At 52.5% G+C, this 18,940-nt stretch overlaps 1 protein-coding gene across 3 annotated transcripts in view; it reads right to left on the bottom strand.

Annotated features, from left to right (window-relative positions):
- Nucleotides 1-741: 741 nt before the first annotated feature.
- LOC122181070 (cAMP-specific 3',5'-cyclic phosphodiesterase 4B-like) overlaps nucleotides 742-18,940 on the bottom strand; it is a 124,706-nt gene continuing 106,507 nt past the window's right edge. The window contains exon 8 of one of the 3 annotated variants that reach the window (XM_042873266.1): nucleotides 742-1,781. In XM_042873266.1, the coding sequence (XP_042729200.1) occupies nucleotides 1,669-1,781 (113 nt within the window). In that variant the 3' untranslated portion in view covers nucleotides 742-1,668. Of the gene's footprint in view, nucleotides 1,782-3,791; nucleotides 10,015-18,940 lie in introns of those variants that run through there. The other 2 variants (XM_042873267.1, XM_042873268.1) reach the window with 2 other exon arrangements.

Genomic DNA, 18,940 nt, shown 5'->3' with positions numbered 1-18,940 from the left:
GCTCCTCGCTACGTCTGCTCCCCAGCTCTGCTCCCCGCTGTCACTTTCTCTCGCTCCCCGACTTCACGTGCTCCTGATCCCTGACTTCCCCTGATTCCATCCCCCCAGCTCCCGCTGTCATCTCGTCTTGCCTCCCAACCCCGTCTCATCCTACTTCCCAACTTCATCTGCTCCTGATCCCCAGCCCTGCTCCCTGCCATCCAGTTCTGCTCCCCAGCATCATCTGCTCCTGCTCCCCAACTCACCTGGTCCTGCTCCCCAACCCTGGAAGCCTTGACCATCATCTTCACTAGCCCCGTACTCTGGTGGTCAGCCTTCCCAGTACCATCCACCCATGCTCCCCAGAAGCCCATGTACCCAACCGTACCAGCCCCTCTCCCCAGCCCTATCATCCCACTCCCCAACTCTACCAGACCCGCCCCCCAACCCTACCAGTCTTGCTTCCCAACCCTACCAGTGCTGCTCCCCAACCAGCCTTCCCTCCAACCATACCAGCCCCACTTCCCAACACTATCAGCCCTGCTCCCCCTGTTCTCCAACACTTCCAGCTCTGCTACCCCAACCCCACCAGCTCTGCTCCCCAGCACTGCCAGCCTTGCCTCCATCCCCACCAGCTCCGCTCCCCAACCCCACAAGTTTTGCCCCCAATCCTTCCAAGCTCTGTTCCTGAACCCCACTGGCCCCGGCTGTTCTGTGTTGGTCCCCAACCCCAGCACCCCGCTCCCCCCAGCCCCTGCCCACAGCCCCACCGAGCTCTGATGACCCTGCCAGAATGACAGCGTGCTCCCGAGAGGCTCTTGCTGTCCAAGTTAAGGTTTACATAAGCGGATACAGTGAATCATAAAATCTCCCAATGAATGTAACTGCTTCTCATAATACCAACGACATACGCTTACCCCATAAATCTGTCCAAGCTAATGAGTTCAGCGTTTCTGATGGCACAGGCTGAGCAGGTAACAGTGACATCAGAGGGCAGGATTGCTACGATATACTCGGGATAAGCCATACAGCACACACGCTGTGTGTGCAGCTGCCCCACGGCTGTGCTCCCATGGGCTCCCTGCACAGCCCCCCACGCTGCTCTCTGCCTTCACCAGGGGAAGCACTCCTCATCCTCACCCGGAGCCACGGAGCAGCTGAACCCCTGAGGAAGGGCCGAGCAGGAACCCCACGTTCAGCGTTTGAAGTTGCAAAGCAGAAAACTCACGCTGCCAAAGAGAACCTCATGAAAGAGCTATCAGGGAGCACTTGGCACAGCTAAAGAAAAGAAGCAGTAAGTCTGAACTTCTGTGTCATCAATAGGGATTTTTTTTTTTTTGCTGTGCTCACAGAGCTCCAAACATGGCAAGTGATCTCTCATGGAATGCATACTTCGGTGCTACATAAAAGCAGGTAGACACAGCCAAAACATACAGAACTCGAGCATATTCCCCTCTCTAACTGCCCGCTGCTCCCCCTATCAAACATTTATCATGTAAATTAGTTGAGCTGGAAGGGCTCCAATCCCTTCCAATAGAAAATGTCTGCACTGATAAAAGTAACAGAGACTAAATCACTCTTTCAGGAGCAGGAAAAAAACCGCCTCATCAGGCGAACTAAACAGGGGCTGCCCGTCTGTTTAAATAATGGGCTGCAATGTGTTACTGCAGCGCGGTCTGCGCCATCATTTCAAAGCCGATTGCGAGCCACGGCCGAGGCTGGGAGGGGACAGGAGGAGGAGAGCCCGGCGGGGGTCTGCAGCTGTGCCTGGGGTCGGGGCTGTGGGGAAGTCCTGCCGCGTCCTGTGTGAAGGACATTGCTGTGAGCGTCGTCTTTCAGAACTCAGCTGAACCAAACCGGGGCTTTGGGCACACTGTCACCCCTCATCCTGTGCACAGGGACAGATGTCTCCATCACAGCCCCGGTGCAACCCCACTGCCGTCCCTTGGGCTCCTCTGTCCTCCCTGGGTTTGGGGTTGTGACTCATCTAAACTTTTTTGCATTATGGAACCACATCATAGCATGGCCTGGGTTGCAAAGGAGCACAACGCTCATCAGTTCCAACCCCCTGCTGTGTGCAGGTCGCCAACCAGCAGCCCAGGCTGCCCAGAGCCACATCCAGCCTGGCCTTGAATGCCTGCAGGGATGGGGAGGCATCTCATTCATTTTCCTAAGTCAGTGAGGTTGATGAAAGGAGGTTCTGACTGCACGTTCCTCCCGGTGCCTGTCTGCCTATCCCTGTCCCACTGTGCCCTGAGCCCAGGTCTGCACCACTGTGACTATGCACAGAGCAGCGGGGACAGTGCTGGCTGTGATTGCGTGGATAAGGCTGAAGACCCCCCACGTGAAGGTCCCACAGCCATCAGCACTGCCAGAGCTCTGCTGAGCTCCTGGAGTACAGGCAGACAGCAGCACCAGGCGGGATGCAGCCTCCTGGAATACAGCCTGACGTCTCCAACTGCGTCAGTTTGTATCGGGGTGTTGCACAACCAAACCCTCACCCATCACCTTTCCCCCTCGTTCTAATGGGTATTTCTGCCAGTTTTCCCAGGCATGAGGTATCGAGGGGAGCCCCTCCATGCTGATGGTGCTGGGGCTGGGTAGCAGGACAGCAGAACAGCAGGACAGCACAGCTCCAGGCCTCTACAGGCATTAAAATATAAAATCTTGTATTTTAATGCATTTTGTTGCAGTTGATTGACTGCTGCAGCTATTCTGCAACAACCGCCCTTTGGTATTATTCACCATCTCTTCTGTTTCCATCTCAGACCCAACTTCCTCCTGCTGCAAAAAACAGCCGCTTCCCATAGACTGCAGCTTCACTCGCTGACCTCCATTGAGAATGCAAGACCTACAAGAGGCTCCATCAAAAAATACTTTCCACATGGAAAAAATGCCAAGGTAACCTTTTGCAGTGGAGGTCAGAAAGCCAGTCACTGCCACTCGCAGCAGTCCTAAGCCTATGGGACAGCCTGCTCCGTACACAAAGCCAGCTGTTCCCCGTGCCAGCGAGACACCTTCTGGCTTATGTACTTCCTTAAAAACCCTAACAATACACATTGTATCACCTGGAACTCAGGAGAGGATCTTCACACAGCCCATTTTTAATTACATAACATTATATTCATTATCCATCGCTGTCAGTGCCGTCATTGTTACAGAAGATAAGAAATGCTGATGAGATGGCAGATCCTCTGTTAATCATCTGAATGACAGATCATTATTTGGGAGCAGTGCAGACAGTGCTCGTGTTTACTGAAGGCTTCATTTATGTTGCTCGGCCTTCGACTGCTCACGAATAAGTGCTCACACGTGAGCAGGCAGCAGGCTGGGATATCAGCATGCACACAAAGCATTTTTTTGGAAAACAAGTGGAAGTCCTGGTGGAAGTCGTCCCTGTGGGATCCTCACAGTCCTGGGCCACAAAAGCCAAACCAGCTGAACTCACCTGCAGTGCACTGAGCCCCCAGGTGCCCTGGTGTAGGTCAGGGAGAAGAGGAAAGGGGACAGGGGACGTCCCTGGAGGTGTTCAAGACGAGGTTGGATGGGGCCCCGGGCAGCCTGGTCTGGTATTACATATGGAGGTTGGTGGCCCTGCATGCAGCGGGGGGTTGGAGCTTGTTGATCCTTGGGGTCGTTTCCAACCCAAACCATTCTATGATTTCATGATTCTATGATTCTATAATTCTATGATTCCATGATTCTAAGACAGGGGAAAAGGGAAAGGGTGAAAGGGAAAAGGGAAAGGAAAAGAGAAAAGGAATAGGGAAAAAGGGAAAAGAGAAAGGAAAAGGGTGAAAGGGAAAGGGGAAGAAAAAGAAGAAGGAAGAAGAAAGAAAAAAGAAGAAGGAAAATAAAGCAAAAGGAAATGAAAAAAGAGAGGAGAGCGTGGCGGCCTGGAGCTCGAACGAGGCACGCGGGCGGTCACGGCTCAGACAAGTCAACCAGATGCACATCACTGGCAGTGCTCCTCCAGCCCCCTTCCAGCAGAAGAACATGCCCGTGGCACACTGGGGAAGCCAGGTTCGTTACGTGCCCCCAGTCAACTCCTAGCAGCGCCGAGCATCACGGCAGCCGCGGGCAGAGCGCGTGCTCAGCAGAACAGGTCCACCAGCAGCAACACGCCGAGGCCTGCTGCAGCAGGGCTGAGCACGGGCTGCCAGCCACCCGCCCTCCCCTCCCTAATGCCTCTGCGGTTGTTTACAGATCGTGCGGACATGTTTACATATTTATCCTCAACAATGCCGGGTGAATAACTGACACTACTTAATTTATTTGTTTAATGTATCCTGTTAGCGCGTTCATGGCTGCCCGTGAGCAGGGAGCCGTTTCCTTGAATTAAGCCATTGTTCTAACAGATCCTGCAAACAGATTTGAGAAAATTGTTTTGGAGATGGGTTGGGAAATTCACAGGAAACAAAATAAAAGGAGCAGAGCACAACTGCAGAGATTCATTTAACATTGGAGGTGAATGTTCCTGAGCCTCCTAGCACTTACAGCTTGATAAAGCCCACATCCCTGTACGACCTTGCCTTTCCACATCTGAGGTGTCAACCGAAGGCCAGATTTACAACTTTTTCTCAAGCAAGGAAAAAGCCTAAAAGGAGAGCAGCCGATGCCCCACAGCAAGACCTCCAACAGAACGAGCTGCTACCAGCAGTGCACACACACCATCCCACCTCTGGGTCTGCGACACTGCTCGGGCACAGGGCTGCAGTCACCGAGTTATCTAAAATCATGGGAACGGCGGAGTATCTCCATTCTCTGTCCCCCCTCCAACATTTCATCGTGTGCAATGAAACTAATTATATCTGCTACAGAGATAAGTGCAGATGTGCAAGAGCGGCACAAAGCCCCAGCACCTGTGGAACAGGTGGAGCCAGTCCTCTTGGGCAAGTCACGAACAAATGGACGCGCCTGCCATCCTCCCCCTCCGGAGCGTATTTTGGGACAGCAGCTCTGCCCGCAGCCCCAGCTGTCCCCTCTCACGTTTCTCAGCCCCCGGCAGTGCTGGTGGGGGAGCGGAAGCAGCGCATCCCCGGACAGCGGGACGCCGTGCCGTCACCCAGCGCGTGGCTGGCGGTGCTGGAGGTGGGGTGAAGGCCTGCAGGCAGAGGGGATGCGCTCAGCTGGCAAAGCCTCGCCTGGCGATGCTGAGGAGGTGGCACCGGAGGAGACCCGGCTGCGGGCAGAGCAGGGACAGCCTCTGTGCACAGGCAGCTGAAACAAAGGAGGCTGTATTCAGAGATGATGGAGGAAGATAGAGAAAAAAAAAACCCACAGAAATGAAAGCTTTCTACTGCTAATTGTGAAAAATGACAGGAAGTGAGCGAGATGCCACTGCCAGGAGTGACGCTGGTGGTGCTGCAGTTGTCGGAGGGTTTGAGATGTGCTCCAACCTCAGGCACAGTGAGGCTCAGGCTCTACTGGGTACTTTCAGGTTTTGCCTTTTAAAAGCAAAAGAAATAAATTCATACGTGACATTACTGAGGAGTCTGGCATTGCACTCCATTTCAGAACCATTATAAGAGGCTCTAATTAAAGACAGGTCCTTCCTGTGACAAACGATGGGGATACCCAGATGAGCTGCTTGGGGAACTCAGCCACAGAACAGCGGCTGCAGAAGGGCTGAGGATGCCCACACTCAGACCAGGGCTGCAGGGAGCAGAGATTTCCTACAGGAGGACACAGGGCTGTGGAAATCAGCACAGAAGGGAGAATCATAGAATCACAAGGGCTGGAAAAACCCTTGTAAGGCCAACAGATCCCACCCCCATCCCCACCATGCCCACTGACCATGTCACTCAGTGCCATGAAAAACTGTATGAGGATGGTGGAGATCAAACCAAACTCATCCCTACAGCCAACCGAAGCACAGCTCATCTCACAGCAGAGCAGTGCCTTCCAAGTGCTGGGAGGAATGCCCACGGCTCACCCAGCCAGCACAGGAGATCTGCAGTCACCCACTGCCATAGTAGCAGTGATGTTTCTGAGTCAACAGGCGATGTGATTGCCGGCCGGCCACCGAGCCAGCTGCAGTGTAACTCGAGTGACACTGATAAGCAGTAATACTAGCCTGGAGAAATGTCACTGGGGTGGGGGTTTCATGTGAACTATCTTTAGCCAGCTAAAAGTTAATCACCTAAGCTCCCTGCACAGTCAGTGGAAAGTGACTGGGACCTCCAAAGGGTGATTCTGGTCTATTCCCGGCACACCGCCTGCGCCGGGCTGAATCACCCTCTGGGGGGGACCTGCCCCCCATCAGCTGCAGGAGGCACCTTGCCATCACAGAACCACAGACCACCTGCTTCTGCTGCCTTCAGAGCACGCCTGTACCAGCGTTAGCTTTGCAGCTCGTCTCCAGAACCACTTAGCTACTGCCTCAGCACTTCTCCAAATGGTTGCAAGACACTGCAAGACATCCCCCTCCCCCTGCCATCAACTGCCAGTTGGCCATGAGGCTTTCATCAGCCCCTCAGGCTGGTGGCCCCCCAGCCCTGACCCCTCCAACAGCCCCCATGCTGCCCCAGCATCCAAACAGGAATGCTGAAGGAAGTGGTGCCCACAACTCTCCATGGCCCCACAGCCATGGCAGCCCCCACAGCCATCGCCACAGGAGGCCACAGAACCACAGAATCATTTGGTACTGTTCTACTCCTCCAAGATCTCCAAACTCACCCCCAGCCCAACCCCATGCCCACTGCCCATGTCCCTCAGTGCCACGTCCCCATGGCTCTGAACACCGCCAGGGACGGTGACCCCACCACCCCTGGGCGGCTGTGCAGTGCTGAACACTCATTGAGGAAAGAAATTCCTCCTAATAGCCAACCTGAGGTTGTGGCTTTCAAAAACAATTTGTCCCTACAAATCTGCGCCTACTATTCCTGATTCACTCATCCTTACACACTTGTAAATGGATACCAGTGGACAGCCTCAGTGACCAAGGACAGTCTGACTGCTCCACGGCTCCCCAGATTCCTGTTGCATTTTTCAGGAATGAGCCTTTTTCCCATTGTCACCACGTCCTTCCTTTTGCTCTCTGCCTCTCTCTTTTCGCACTTCGGTCCACTGGGAAGCTCCTTGCCTCACCGCGTTGGCTTCTGCTGTGTTTCCTGATCTTCCTGCACAACAGGACGGCTCGCTCCTGAGCTCGTAACACACTGTCTTCAAAACGAGTCTGTCATTTTTAGCTGGCTGAAGTTAGGCCAAATTAATCTCATGGCAATGACAGCATCTTAAGACCAAGCAGTAACTGGAAGCCCTCAGCAGCAAACAAACGTGTTTTGTTTGCCAGGGCAGGCTGGTGAGCCCTGTTGCTGGGCAGTGCATCCACTCTGAGCCTTGACTGAACTGTGATTCCTGCCCACCCCAGGCGCTGCCACGAGGCAAAAATGAAATACTTCAAGGGAAGTCCCAGCACAAGGTCAGCCTGGAGCAAGAGCTGAGCGCCCATCAGCTGGTTAGGCCAGAACTGGATGGACCTGCAGCGCTCTGGTCGTACCCACCAGCACTGGGTGGGTCACCGGCCAGGCGTGAGAATTGGGTCACCAGGACCCACACAGAGCAGCAGGTCACCCAACAGACTGCTGACAGTGAACAGGAGATGGGCAATTGATTATTAATTAGACTAGAGCAGGGCGATCACTGTTTATTACTTTGGGAGCTGGAGAAGTCACTCAGGTCTCAGATCCCACCATCTGCTGGCTTGGGCAGCAGGGTACTGCAAGTCCCAAGAGCACTTCTGCTTCTCGGAAGAGGCAACCAAGGCACCCATCTGAGACAACCCCAGCAGTTCCATGCCAGGCTGAGCACCAGGAGTACCAGGAGCACCAGGAGCACCGGGAGCACTGCTTTGCCAACATGTGGATTTACCAAGTGTTGCTCAGAAAGAAGGACCAAAGCTTCCCAGGCCATTGCTGCAGAGAGTAGAATGTGTTTTATCATGAATCTTCATGCCTCATTCCAAAAAATAATGCCAACATCTCTCCAGCTGAAACAGAGCATTGGAAAGGACTTGGAATGGACTAGCTAACAGAAAGTCATGGTTGTGAGTTAAAGCCAGGAAGTGCTCTCTCATTTACTTTGTGAGTTAACAAGCTTCGGATGCAGAAAGCTCTAGAACAGCTGCCTACACCTCAGCTTTAAATATGCTGCCATATAAAGATGGCAGATCGAGATTCCCAGAGGAAAGTCAACACTGCGCCCTTAGCATGACAATGAGGAGTAAAAATGAGGTGTGAACACTAAGAAAACCTTAAGGGAGATGAATGGAAGTCTTCAAGAAGCCCATTTCTGATCCGAAGATAAGCCTGAACATTTAATCTGAAATGCTAACGAGGGAGGAAAGCTGAAGAAGATCTGAGGAAGGATTACCATCTATTTTGGCTCAAGGCAGTTTCTGCAGCATCCTTTCCCCCTCCCACCAGGAACAATGCATCCTGGCCGCCACAAATCAGTGGGATAAGTGACAGTGCTTTCACGGTGCCACATGGAAGTAACAAAATGCAGGAAGCATTCCATCAGATGTCACTTAGCAGTGATATCATGGGGGAATTTGGGAATGGGATTTGCCTGCATAGCAGGAATTCTTCAGTCCGGGGACAGGGGGAAGCAGAAACGGCAAGAGGGGCAGGATCTAATCTTGGCCTCTTGAACCAACAGGAGAGATTGCTCAGCTCCATCCTCACCTTGGGGAGCAACCACACGGTTTGGCATTTTGTCATTTTACTGAGCAGGCTCGATTCCTTGTTGACCAGCCTTAACCACAGGATATGACAGCAGAGGGTACCTCCCCTCCACAGGGTAACAAAGTGCTGAAGGCTGCTGATACTCATACAGGAGAGAGCTGTAGGAGGAATGCTGAAAATGATTTTTCTGTTGACGTTTTGTAAGGAAGTAAATACCTTGAATGAGTTTCTGAAGACAGATCATGGTTACCAGGGCCATTACAAATGTGAACCCCCATCCCTCCTCTGTGTGCCACGGTCCTTCAAGGGCCATGGTGCCATCTGAAAGCCAGTTTCTATCAGGGGAATCGCCCCAAGAAATGAAGATGGTATAGAAGGGCTGCAGAAAGAACATCCAACCCAGACCCAGAACTGAGGAAGAGGATCTAAACCCCAATTCCAGCTTCTTGTGCACCACGGGGAGCCCAGGTTGTGTTGCTGCCTGCCTGGCTAAACAAGAGAAGGCCAGACTGCAGTGAGATGAATGCTTGGCGGTGTGACTACAAGTGTGCTTTTCCTGAGCACATGGCGTGCATGTGAGCACACAAGTGTGAGAAAGACACTGAAAATTAAGGATGTGATTATGAAATTACCCAGCTGCCCACTTAGGACTTAGCAGCGCCGTGCGGCGCATTATCTCATGTGGCGCATGTGGGCTGGTGCAGAGAGGGCTGCTAAGCTCACACGTGCAGGGAAACCAACTTGGATCCTGGAAGCAACACTGCTAACAAGGCGCTCCACCTAAACTAATTAGCCCTGCCTTTCAACAGGCTTAATTAGGTGGGGCACCATCCTGTGCTGTTGTGGCTAGACAGCTTCCGGTGCGGGAGCCGGCTCCTGGTGGTGAGCCTGGCGCTGCTGCGGTGCCACGTGCCGTGGTGTGCATTGAGGGGCTCCTGGCCGTGCCCCCAGCAGCATGCAGGTGGTGGGGGACCTCTTCTCTCAGCCCTGTGCAAACCGAGTGCCTGCAGCCCTGCTGAAGCTCTGACACTCCTTGGGAAACCATGAGTGGACCTTCACAACAGGCTAACAAGGAAGGGACTACCTGGGCAGGAGAGCAGCACAACTGCCTTAGTTCAACAAAGGGAAAAAAGGCCGCAGAAGATGATGTTTCCATCCACATACCCAACCACAGCCACGAAAACAGGTTTTGAACCGGGTTAATAAATCCAATGTTCTGCATATTCTGTGAGAGTGAAGGTCCTGTGAGCAGAGTGAAACAAATGCTGGGTAGGAAACGGAAGAAGAACCTCAGGGATGGTGCCTGGAAGTGCTGCGCCTCATCCACCCAAAGAGCTCCTTTCGGCCACTGGCAACAGATAGACAGAATTAATTAATAAACCTAGCTCTTCAAGAGGAGAATTGCTCAGGGTGTTTAAAATGAGGGTCAGAATAAAGCCACCAAAGTCCCCGCAGCGCTGCACAGCGTGTTGCTGGTAACAGGTGAGACTTGCTTAAATCAGATCCCTCGGCTCTGGAAAGGTCACAGTCTCACACCCAGGTGTCCTCCCTTGTGTCTCAGTTGGGTTTCCTCAAGGTCTTCAATAGGAAAGAAGAACGTGGCTCCTGAAGGCATCCAGACACAACTCATAGGAGCTCTTCAGGACACACGTGAACCTTTGTGCCCGCACTGCCTGCGCTCAGCCTTGCAGAGACTGGCCATGAGGTCACCCCTTATGGTTTCAGCCACCATGCCAGACATTCAAATCATATTAATTAAAAAATACAATTAAACAGATTTCTTGTGACCTATCTTTGATGATGGAAGCTTAAAAAACTGATTTATTTTGGAATTTTGATCTGTTTTCCTACAACAGATACGTCACATACTCAAAGGGTAATGAAGTCTACCTTGCTGATTTACCTTCTCTGAACTTCTGGCCCTTATTCAGCCTCTCCAAACCAAGGGATGTGACCATCACCTTACTGAAAGACACGGATGTGGCACTGTGCATTGAGCAGAGCCACTCGGGCGTGCAGAGCGTTGTAAAAAGTGACCTGTTCTGACATATTTGGGGCTGAAGTGATACTGTGAGTAAGCCCTATCAGCCCATCTGCCACTGTACTCAGCAGCACCGTGGGATTGCTCAGTGCAGACCGTGGGCTGCTCACAGAGCAGAACCTGCAGAAACTGCTTGAGCGATCTGGAAGCACATGCAATTCAAGAAGATGTTACTTCATCCGTGATCCTCCAGCTTCTGAAAATGAGGATATCTCACTGTCGGGCCAACGTCACTCCAGTGGCTCAGTGGCGATGCTCTGGGACTTATGGATTCACGGCGAACACATCCAGACATTAACTCTGCAAATGCCCCATACCACAGAACTGAAGTCTTCAGACCCGCAGCAGCTGAAGGCAGAGATGGACCCTCCACTGCACCAACCGTTTGCACTGACTTACCCCAGCCAACAGCTGCTCGGGGCTGTGACTCAGTGCACTGCGTGTTTACCAAACCGCACGTACAGCCCTTTAAAATAATCTGTTTAAAATCACAGATGAAGTCCCACGGGTAAAAGGGTGGGGAGGAAGAGGGAGATGCCAGTATCCTACGAACCGGCATCATTTGTTTTGACAGCTTTTAATATTCCATATTAATGGCTTCACGTGCCGAGCTGCACCGTGTCAACTCTGTGTCAACTCCAAGCCAGGGACATCACACCCTGGCCACCAGCTCTTACAGAGGGGACATTTAGTTTGGATTTTAGGGAGAAATCTTTACCCCAAGGGTGGTGGTCTGAAGGCCCAGCCACCAGAACGTGGTGCAGGCAGAGGGTGAGCCCCAGCAGGCTGGGAGGGCAGGTCACATCCCCACAGTCACTGCACGGAGCCCCCCGCTGCCACAACGTATTATTTAAGACCTTCAAAATGTATTTACTTAAGGCCTTCAAAATATACTTCTTTCAGCACCTTGAACCCGATTCAGGGAAATCAAAATGCCCGCTAGATGCACGGCACGCTTATTAACAACCTTGGTGAAAATATCAGATTAAATGGACGTGGGAATCAAAATGTTCCCCACTGAAGGTCAGATACGGGTTGTCCTGCTGCAAATTACTGCGGTGGCTCCTCTTTAAGTCTCCCGCCCCATGGCACCTTTCAGGATCTCTTGCACAAGAGGCACCTCATGTTCACCTTGGCCAAAGTCTCAGCGCTCCAACTAACCGCCCTTCTCTGAAGTAATTAATTCTGTCGAATAAGTTCAGTGAAATCCACACCATTTCTGCGAAACATCTGATTTTCAGCTGCCCGGGGCTTTCCATTTAAGGCAATTTGCAATAAAAGGCATTCTAGCAGCACACTGAATTGACCGCATTTGGATGTGTGACAAAGGCAGGCTCAGAACGAGCACTGCTGCTGAAAAATGCGGTGCGAGGACCATCGCTTCCCGTCTTCATCTCTCCTGGTTCCTCATCTATAAAGTGTGATTAGCAGATCTTTGGCTCGTACCTGGGGAGGACGCTCCCACTGCACATAGATGGAAATACTTCAGAGCTTCACGCAATAAAGCTGAAACCCAGGAAGCTGCTAACAGCTCGTGGCATTCTCACAACAGGAATTTCGGGAAATACCCTGCCCAAAGAACTCAAACAAAGGTGAAGGCCCAACACGTGTGTTGGAGGAGGATCTGGATACGGACCACGGCCCGTAAAGCACCACTGCTAACACAGGAACCACGCCGGTGGGGCTGGAAAGTCGTGTCTGGATTTCTCTTCATCCAGAAGCAGCTCTGGGAGGAGGGAAAGCACATCACAAACGTAAGCACAGCCCGTGTGCTGTGCCCTGCTTCCATCACACAGACAGCATTCAGAGAATTAAAACACTGGGGTGACCACAACGTGCTGAGTGCACAGCAACCTCCCTGCACAGCTGCCATCCATCCTCTGGGCTCCGTGCAATGACGGCGACGTAAGAAAGTTTTGCAGAGTGTGGAGATGGGGTTGGGGAGCTTTCATACGTGCAGATGTTTAATTGCCTCCTGGAGGCACACACTGACAGCAGGATACTTAGACCGGAGCGTCCACCTCCAAAAGCACAGCTTTTAAAGACATTTAATTCACTGCTCAGTAACTGCCACTGCCGACGGCTCCTGGTGCACATCAAAGCCCAGCACCAAAACCCCACACCAAAACCCCATCACCAGGTGCCTGGCCTTGGCCCTGACCCCCACCCCATCCCATGGCAGGAGGCTCTGAGCTGCACACACGGTGCTGTATGCAAAGCAAAAGACATCAGCTGCGGAATCAATGCAACGCCAGATTCCGTGGGCTCCTTTTATGGCTGCTTTTTGTTTTGATTAAATGCCTGAATGCACAACCAAGTCAATCAACAACACCTTTGGACATGAAAATATACCCCATCAGGACTTATTCAGATGATTTTTAAAGCGTGCTCTTAAATCTCTGCAAGCACACCTACTCTACCAGCAAGCAAAGACCCAGCATCTTTTATTAATAACCATAAATAATTAACAGTTGTTTCCTTTCTGCCAAAAAAGAACCCCGATTACACAGCACTTCAGGCTGTCACTTACAGACACTTTGCACAGAGGAAGCAATATTACACTGAACAGCTTTACCAGCTGCACCAGGACATCACCCTTACACAAATAAGCACAACATGCTTTAGCATCAGCAATCCTCCACTCCTTCTTTTAGCTCTACCCAGAATACACGTTGATTTCAAGAGCCATTTTTACCCCCTGTGGTTGTTAACCTGTAACTGTAGAGCTAAGTGCACAGATCGTAGCCCTGCTGGGGGCGATGGGCGCTCATCACCCCCTGCACATCACCTGCTGCCCACCAGGGCTGCCATCACCCTCCTTCCATGCTCCCACCCCTGGACCAGCCGTGATGTGCTCAGTGGGAGCCCCTGCCCAGCCACGACCCGAAATTCAGCCACCAACAAAGAGCCAGAGATACTCACTTCTCCAAACACGACGGCGCAGCGGCTGACAGCAGGGATCAGAGCCGACACGACAACGCTGTGAGCATGGGGACCGGCCAAGGACAGGCTGCTGCTGCTGTTGGGAGTCGTGCAGGGCACTAACCTGGGAACAGCCCTGCACAGAGATGCAGCCTCTCACACTCCCATGGTCAGCTGTGTCCGGACACAATGCTGCAGCACAGAGCTCAGCCTCGGGGGAGGAAGAAGAGGCTTATATAGAGCTGCGGGGGGACGAGCCGTGGGTGCTGTCAGGAGCCCATGGCAGCTCTCACTAGCTGCAAAATGCTGCTGACATGGAAGCCGAAGGGGCTCAGCTCGGTGGGACAATGAAGAGCCCTGCTCATCGCTAAGGCATGCACTGCCCCGCAACCTAACAAACAGCTCCGCCTGCCAGAAGTTTGGTTTGGGTGCTTTTGTTTGTTTTGCTTTCTTCTTTTTTCTTTCTTTCTTTCTCTTTTTTTTTTTGCAGTCCAAGTACATATTTCTCAAACTCATATGGAACTGATTCAGTACGTTGAAGGCTGCGATGTCAAAATCGCACCCACACCAACTATTATCGTTCTATACAGAAAACAAAAGAAACACAGATTTTATCAACTCTGAGATTAGCGATGGCAAAGTCTTATTGTCTCCACAGAGGCCTTAAGCAATCCCGCGTGAATGGGAGCTGAGTAAAGCAGCACAGGGCTCCTGGGGCTTGACCTGCCTTTAAAGAGCAGAGTGAACACGGGGACAAATGAAAGCACCACTGGGGAGATCTCCTCATTGCCACCTTGGGCTGGCAGTTGCCTGGATCGCTCACAAAGAAAGCATCCATCAGCGAGATGCCCTTTTAATAACCTATGACTGTTTTGATGGGTTTATGCTACATAGCAGGGTGTGGGATCATCAGTGAAATCACAGAACCACAGAGCCGTTCAGGATGGAAAAGCCCTTTCAGCTCCCCCAGCCCACCCTATGCCCACTGCCCTCAGTGCCACCTCCCCGCGGCTCTGAACACCCCCAGGGATGCTGACCCCCATCCCTGGGCAGCTGTGTGGTTCTGAGTGCTCTCTGGAGAAGAAATTTCCCCCAGCAGCCCATCTGCCCCTGCCCTGCGCAGCGTGAGGCCGTCACCTCTCATCCCCTGGCTGTTCCCTGGCAGCAGAGGCTGAGGAGCTGTGGGGAGCAGTGAGGTCTCCCCTGAGCTTCCTCTGCCCTCAACGACACTGCAGCCCCCACGGCACTGTGCCCCACTGGGAGCGAACGGCCCGGAGCTGAGCACAGCACCGAGCTGCAGCCCCACCAGCGCTGAGCATGGTGAGAAATGACCACCTCAGCCAACAAAGCAGTGCTTTGGCCCCTCGTCTTCACAAACACGCAGCTGCCGACGTACCTGCTATCCCGTCCAAGGATCCCCGCACCCGTGTGAGGACACCCCATACACAAAGCCCCTTCGGAGCCCCCGCCTGACCCGGGGCAGGTGGGATGTGGGCAGGAGTGGGACCGCCCTGCACGCAGGGGTGTGTGAGCACGGGGAGCCCCGCCGGCACCGCGGGCGGCAGCTGGCCCCGAGTGACAGGCTGCTGATGGCAGCAGCACGTGGAGCATCTTCATGTGACACTCGCAGGTGGGGCAGTGGGGAAAACAGTTTTCATCTGTTGCTATGGAGCCGCAATCGGCTTGTGTGTCTTCAGAGCCTGCCGAGGAGAAACGAGGGCTATTTTCTTATATAGATGTCATGAAATCTATCCTCTCAGAATTTCTGGAGTCAAAGGCTAAGCAGGTTTGCCCGGATACCTTCTGCTACTTGATCTACAAATAAATCTAGCCGGGAGACCTAAAGCGGGTGTCACTTTTCAGACGGAGCTGATCCCAAAAAATCACTCTTTGGCCTCATTTGGAGTTGTTTACGTGTGCGGGGGCACAACGGTGTGTTAAATAAAACGGGGCCATTATCTGCGCACCAACGGAGGCTTCAGAAGTGAAGGGAAAAAGAAGAAGCCTCAGAATCGCAAAGCCCAGCGACTTCGGAGAAACTTTTCCCTCATTCTCTCCAATGGCTAAAAGAAAACCTGATGTTCTTCTTTTAAAATGTGCCTGCCTCTAGGTCTTTGGCACAGGTTTGCCGATGGGAGGGCCGGCAATCTATTTAATGACTGCATTGACGTCAATAGCATAACTGAAATACTTACTAAGATGCATGAGTCCAACTTTCAGGGGGTGTGTGTTCGCAGGCAGGAGCAACACACGAAACGGACTGCGTGGGAACGAACTGCCCGGGAAGAGCAGGAGCGGTGCTGGGTGTCCCAATGCACTCTGAGGGCACTCACCGCTCCTCTGCTGCAGGGAACCTTCCCGGGTCACTCTGAAACACCTCTGCTTTCTCCAAGCAGCAGGAATCGCTTCACGTTCGACAGCCCTCAGCACCGCTCGGTCACGTCACGAGCTGCCATCCATCTGATTTATTCTACAGTTGCTAAGCTAGCATCATCATGGCAGTGCATTCAGAATAGTGCGCAGGGAGTCCAGTTTAGGGACAAGCTTCCAGCACCATGCTGCTATGCACATGCAGCTCTCACGGTGCTGCGTGGCTCCCTGTCAGAATCACAGCACCAACTCATCCCAGCCACCCGAAAACCACGGGATGCTGCAGTCCTCACTGCTGGCAGCCCAAGGCACGCCAACAGGACCTCAGCATGAATCATCTCTCTTGTACCTGCACGGCGCCAGCTCCTCGCGAGAGCAAAGCCCCATCTGACTGTGTGGAGCTGATGGGTGGCTGCAGAGCGGGACCTGGTACACCTGGTACCTCCTGCAGGAGCCGGGACTCTCAGTCGCACAGGCACTGGTGTTATCCAGTCCTTTGTTTATGCTTTATACAAACCTTCGCGCACGAGTCTGTGTACATCTTACACCCACATGAAAAATGAGCGAGAACGAGCTTTGGGTTCGTGTAAAGGCATGCGAGCAGTGCAGACAAACGTGCGGATGGGCAGGAAAGCAGAGGCTAAGGCACAAGCAAAAAGAATACCGAGCTCTCCCTCCCACCCCCAGAGAGGAACTGTAACAGAGCTTTAATCCCACGAGCCCTGAGAAGCCTCTGTGTGTGACACAGCCCAAAGTGCCACCCCCCCAAAGCCTCGGGTTGCAAAGCTGATCAGTGATATACCTAATGATGTATTGCATTGCTAGGTAATTAATGGTGAGCTCGTGCTGTAATTATGCAGTGCTGAAGGCACCCGAGGGGCAGCAGCAGGAGCTCTGCAGTGCTGCCGTTGGGGAACCAGTGTGCAGAGATGCCTGGTGCTCACGGGTCGGGTCCCATTGGCCAGCTGCACTCCTGGAGGCTGAATGAGGCATGGATGGCTTAGCTGGGAGGGAATAAGGCTCAGTAAGAAAAATAAGCTCAGAGGAAGGAACAGAACCAAGCAGGGGCTGCCAGACCTGTTGCTGGGCATGGGTTTTATCGGCCGAATGGATGGAGCTGAAGACCCCTCATGAGTGCCCAGGGTGGCGAACTGAAAAGAGCAGCGCCGAGGGTTGGAGCTGAGATCTGAGGAGCACTGAGATCAAACAAAATGACTGCAGCAGAGGTCACGTTAAAAGAGAAAAGAGAAGCACATGGGAAGGGAACGTTTCAGAGATGAGGACGGCACTGCTTTTCTATTGCTAATTTCTGTGACAGTGGAAAAGGAGGTGGGGCAGCACCTGTTCCAAACACAAACCTTCATAACCGTGCTCTGCAGCACTTTGCACAGCCACGAACCTCACGATCCCAACCAGTCCCATCATCCTGCCCAGCTGCCAAGCACAGGAGCTAATTAAGGATTGATGCACTTTTTGCTGCCGCTTCATATTTCCTTGCAAAGGTTCCTTAGGTAACTCACACAAGCACTTTTGTTTGTTCCTGTGATCTGCAGTTATAACAAAATAACAGGAAAAATCTGCCAGGTTTACTTAAGCTGATACCAAGGACAAAACACAGGATGTCCAATGCATATCCCTCTTCCTTTTATGGCTTGGTTATAAGGTTAAGAAAGCTCTGAAACCTGCAGTGACATCAGTGTGGGCTTGGGAACCGCTCTGCCCCACCAAAAGCCTGACCAGAATTGTTCACGATTTCAAGAAAATGAAAGCAAGAAGAAGAATTTCATCACCCAGCACAGACCATCCGTTTCGCCATGGGCCTGGGTCCCGTGTGATGCAACTCCTCAGCAGCACACGGACACCAGATTTGGCTCCTCTGTGTTGCAAACGACTGACAAACCCCTAAGGCTCTGCTGGACCAACCAGCTGGCGTGCATTACTTGCAGTACGAAGCTGAGCACAGTTTGTGTCCCCCCAGGGTAATTCTATGAATGTACGCTGGTTTGCTTTAAACCCTGAGTCCTGCACTTCTTGTAACAGGATATAAATCACTCTGCTAACGACAGACAAGAGGAGGCACACGCAGGGTGCACACAGAGATGCCAATCGCTTGTGGTGGTGCATCTATGAATCAACGTGTGACATGAGAGAGCTAAAATCAAACGCTGAGCTTTGCTGGTGAACCCATCTAGAGAATGTAACACATTTAAGACATGTCCTTCTATCTAGAAGGGAGCAATATGGTGTGGCCCCAATCTAAACCTCACCACTTCCTCCTCCAAAACTTGCAGGGAAGGCACAGCATCCCTTCAGGCACAGCGAGACGGGCTGCTGGGAACATCCCTCCTTCCACTCATAAATCCTGGATCAACACACTGAAAGAAACACCCTGAACCCCTTTGCTCTTTCTGCACTGAAACGGCATCTTCCTTAGGAAGCATCCTTGTTCTCTGAACAAGGCGAAACGCACGGCAGTGGCTGTAAGGGATGAAGGCAGGCAGTCTCCAGAAGAAAACCAGTAGTGGGAGGAGAGAGCAGCCCCACAACCCCCAGCACGCGGCCGTGCTTCCTTGTGCAGGAAATAACACCATTTCCTATCAACCTCAAGCATGTTTCTTATCACTGCTGCCTGCAAACTGTCGCAATGTACTTCAGTTACTCACCTATCCGCACAGCACAGAAACACTAAAACTGTGAGTCAGGAGCACAAGGGCTCAGCTCATGACGTTGAGAGTGGGCTTCCCATCAGTTGCTGTCTCCTTCTGGGTCCTCCAGAGCAACACAAGCCTGCTGTGCAGCTGCAAGCACCAGCCCCTCAGTCAGAAAGGGAACTGGAGTGGCTGCGGGCTCCAGGCATCAGGAGCTGGGGTTACCTGTGGGGTTACCTGTGGGGATACCTGTGGGGTTACCTGTGGGGTTACCTGTGGGATTACCTATGGGG

Source organism: Lagopus leucura, unplaced genomic scaffold, assembly GCF_019238085.1.
Source record: "Lagopus leucura isolate 7727_CA_CO unplaced genomic scaffold, USGS_WTPT01 Super-Scaffold_100009, whole genome shotgun sequence".
Classification (NCBI taxonomy): Eukaryota; Metazoa; Chordata; class Aves; order Galliformes; family Phasianidae; genus Lagopus; species Lagopus leucura.
This window is presented reverse-complemented; position numbering and strand designations above follow the sequence as displayed.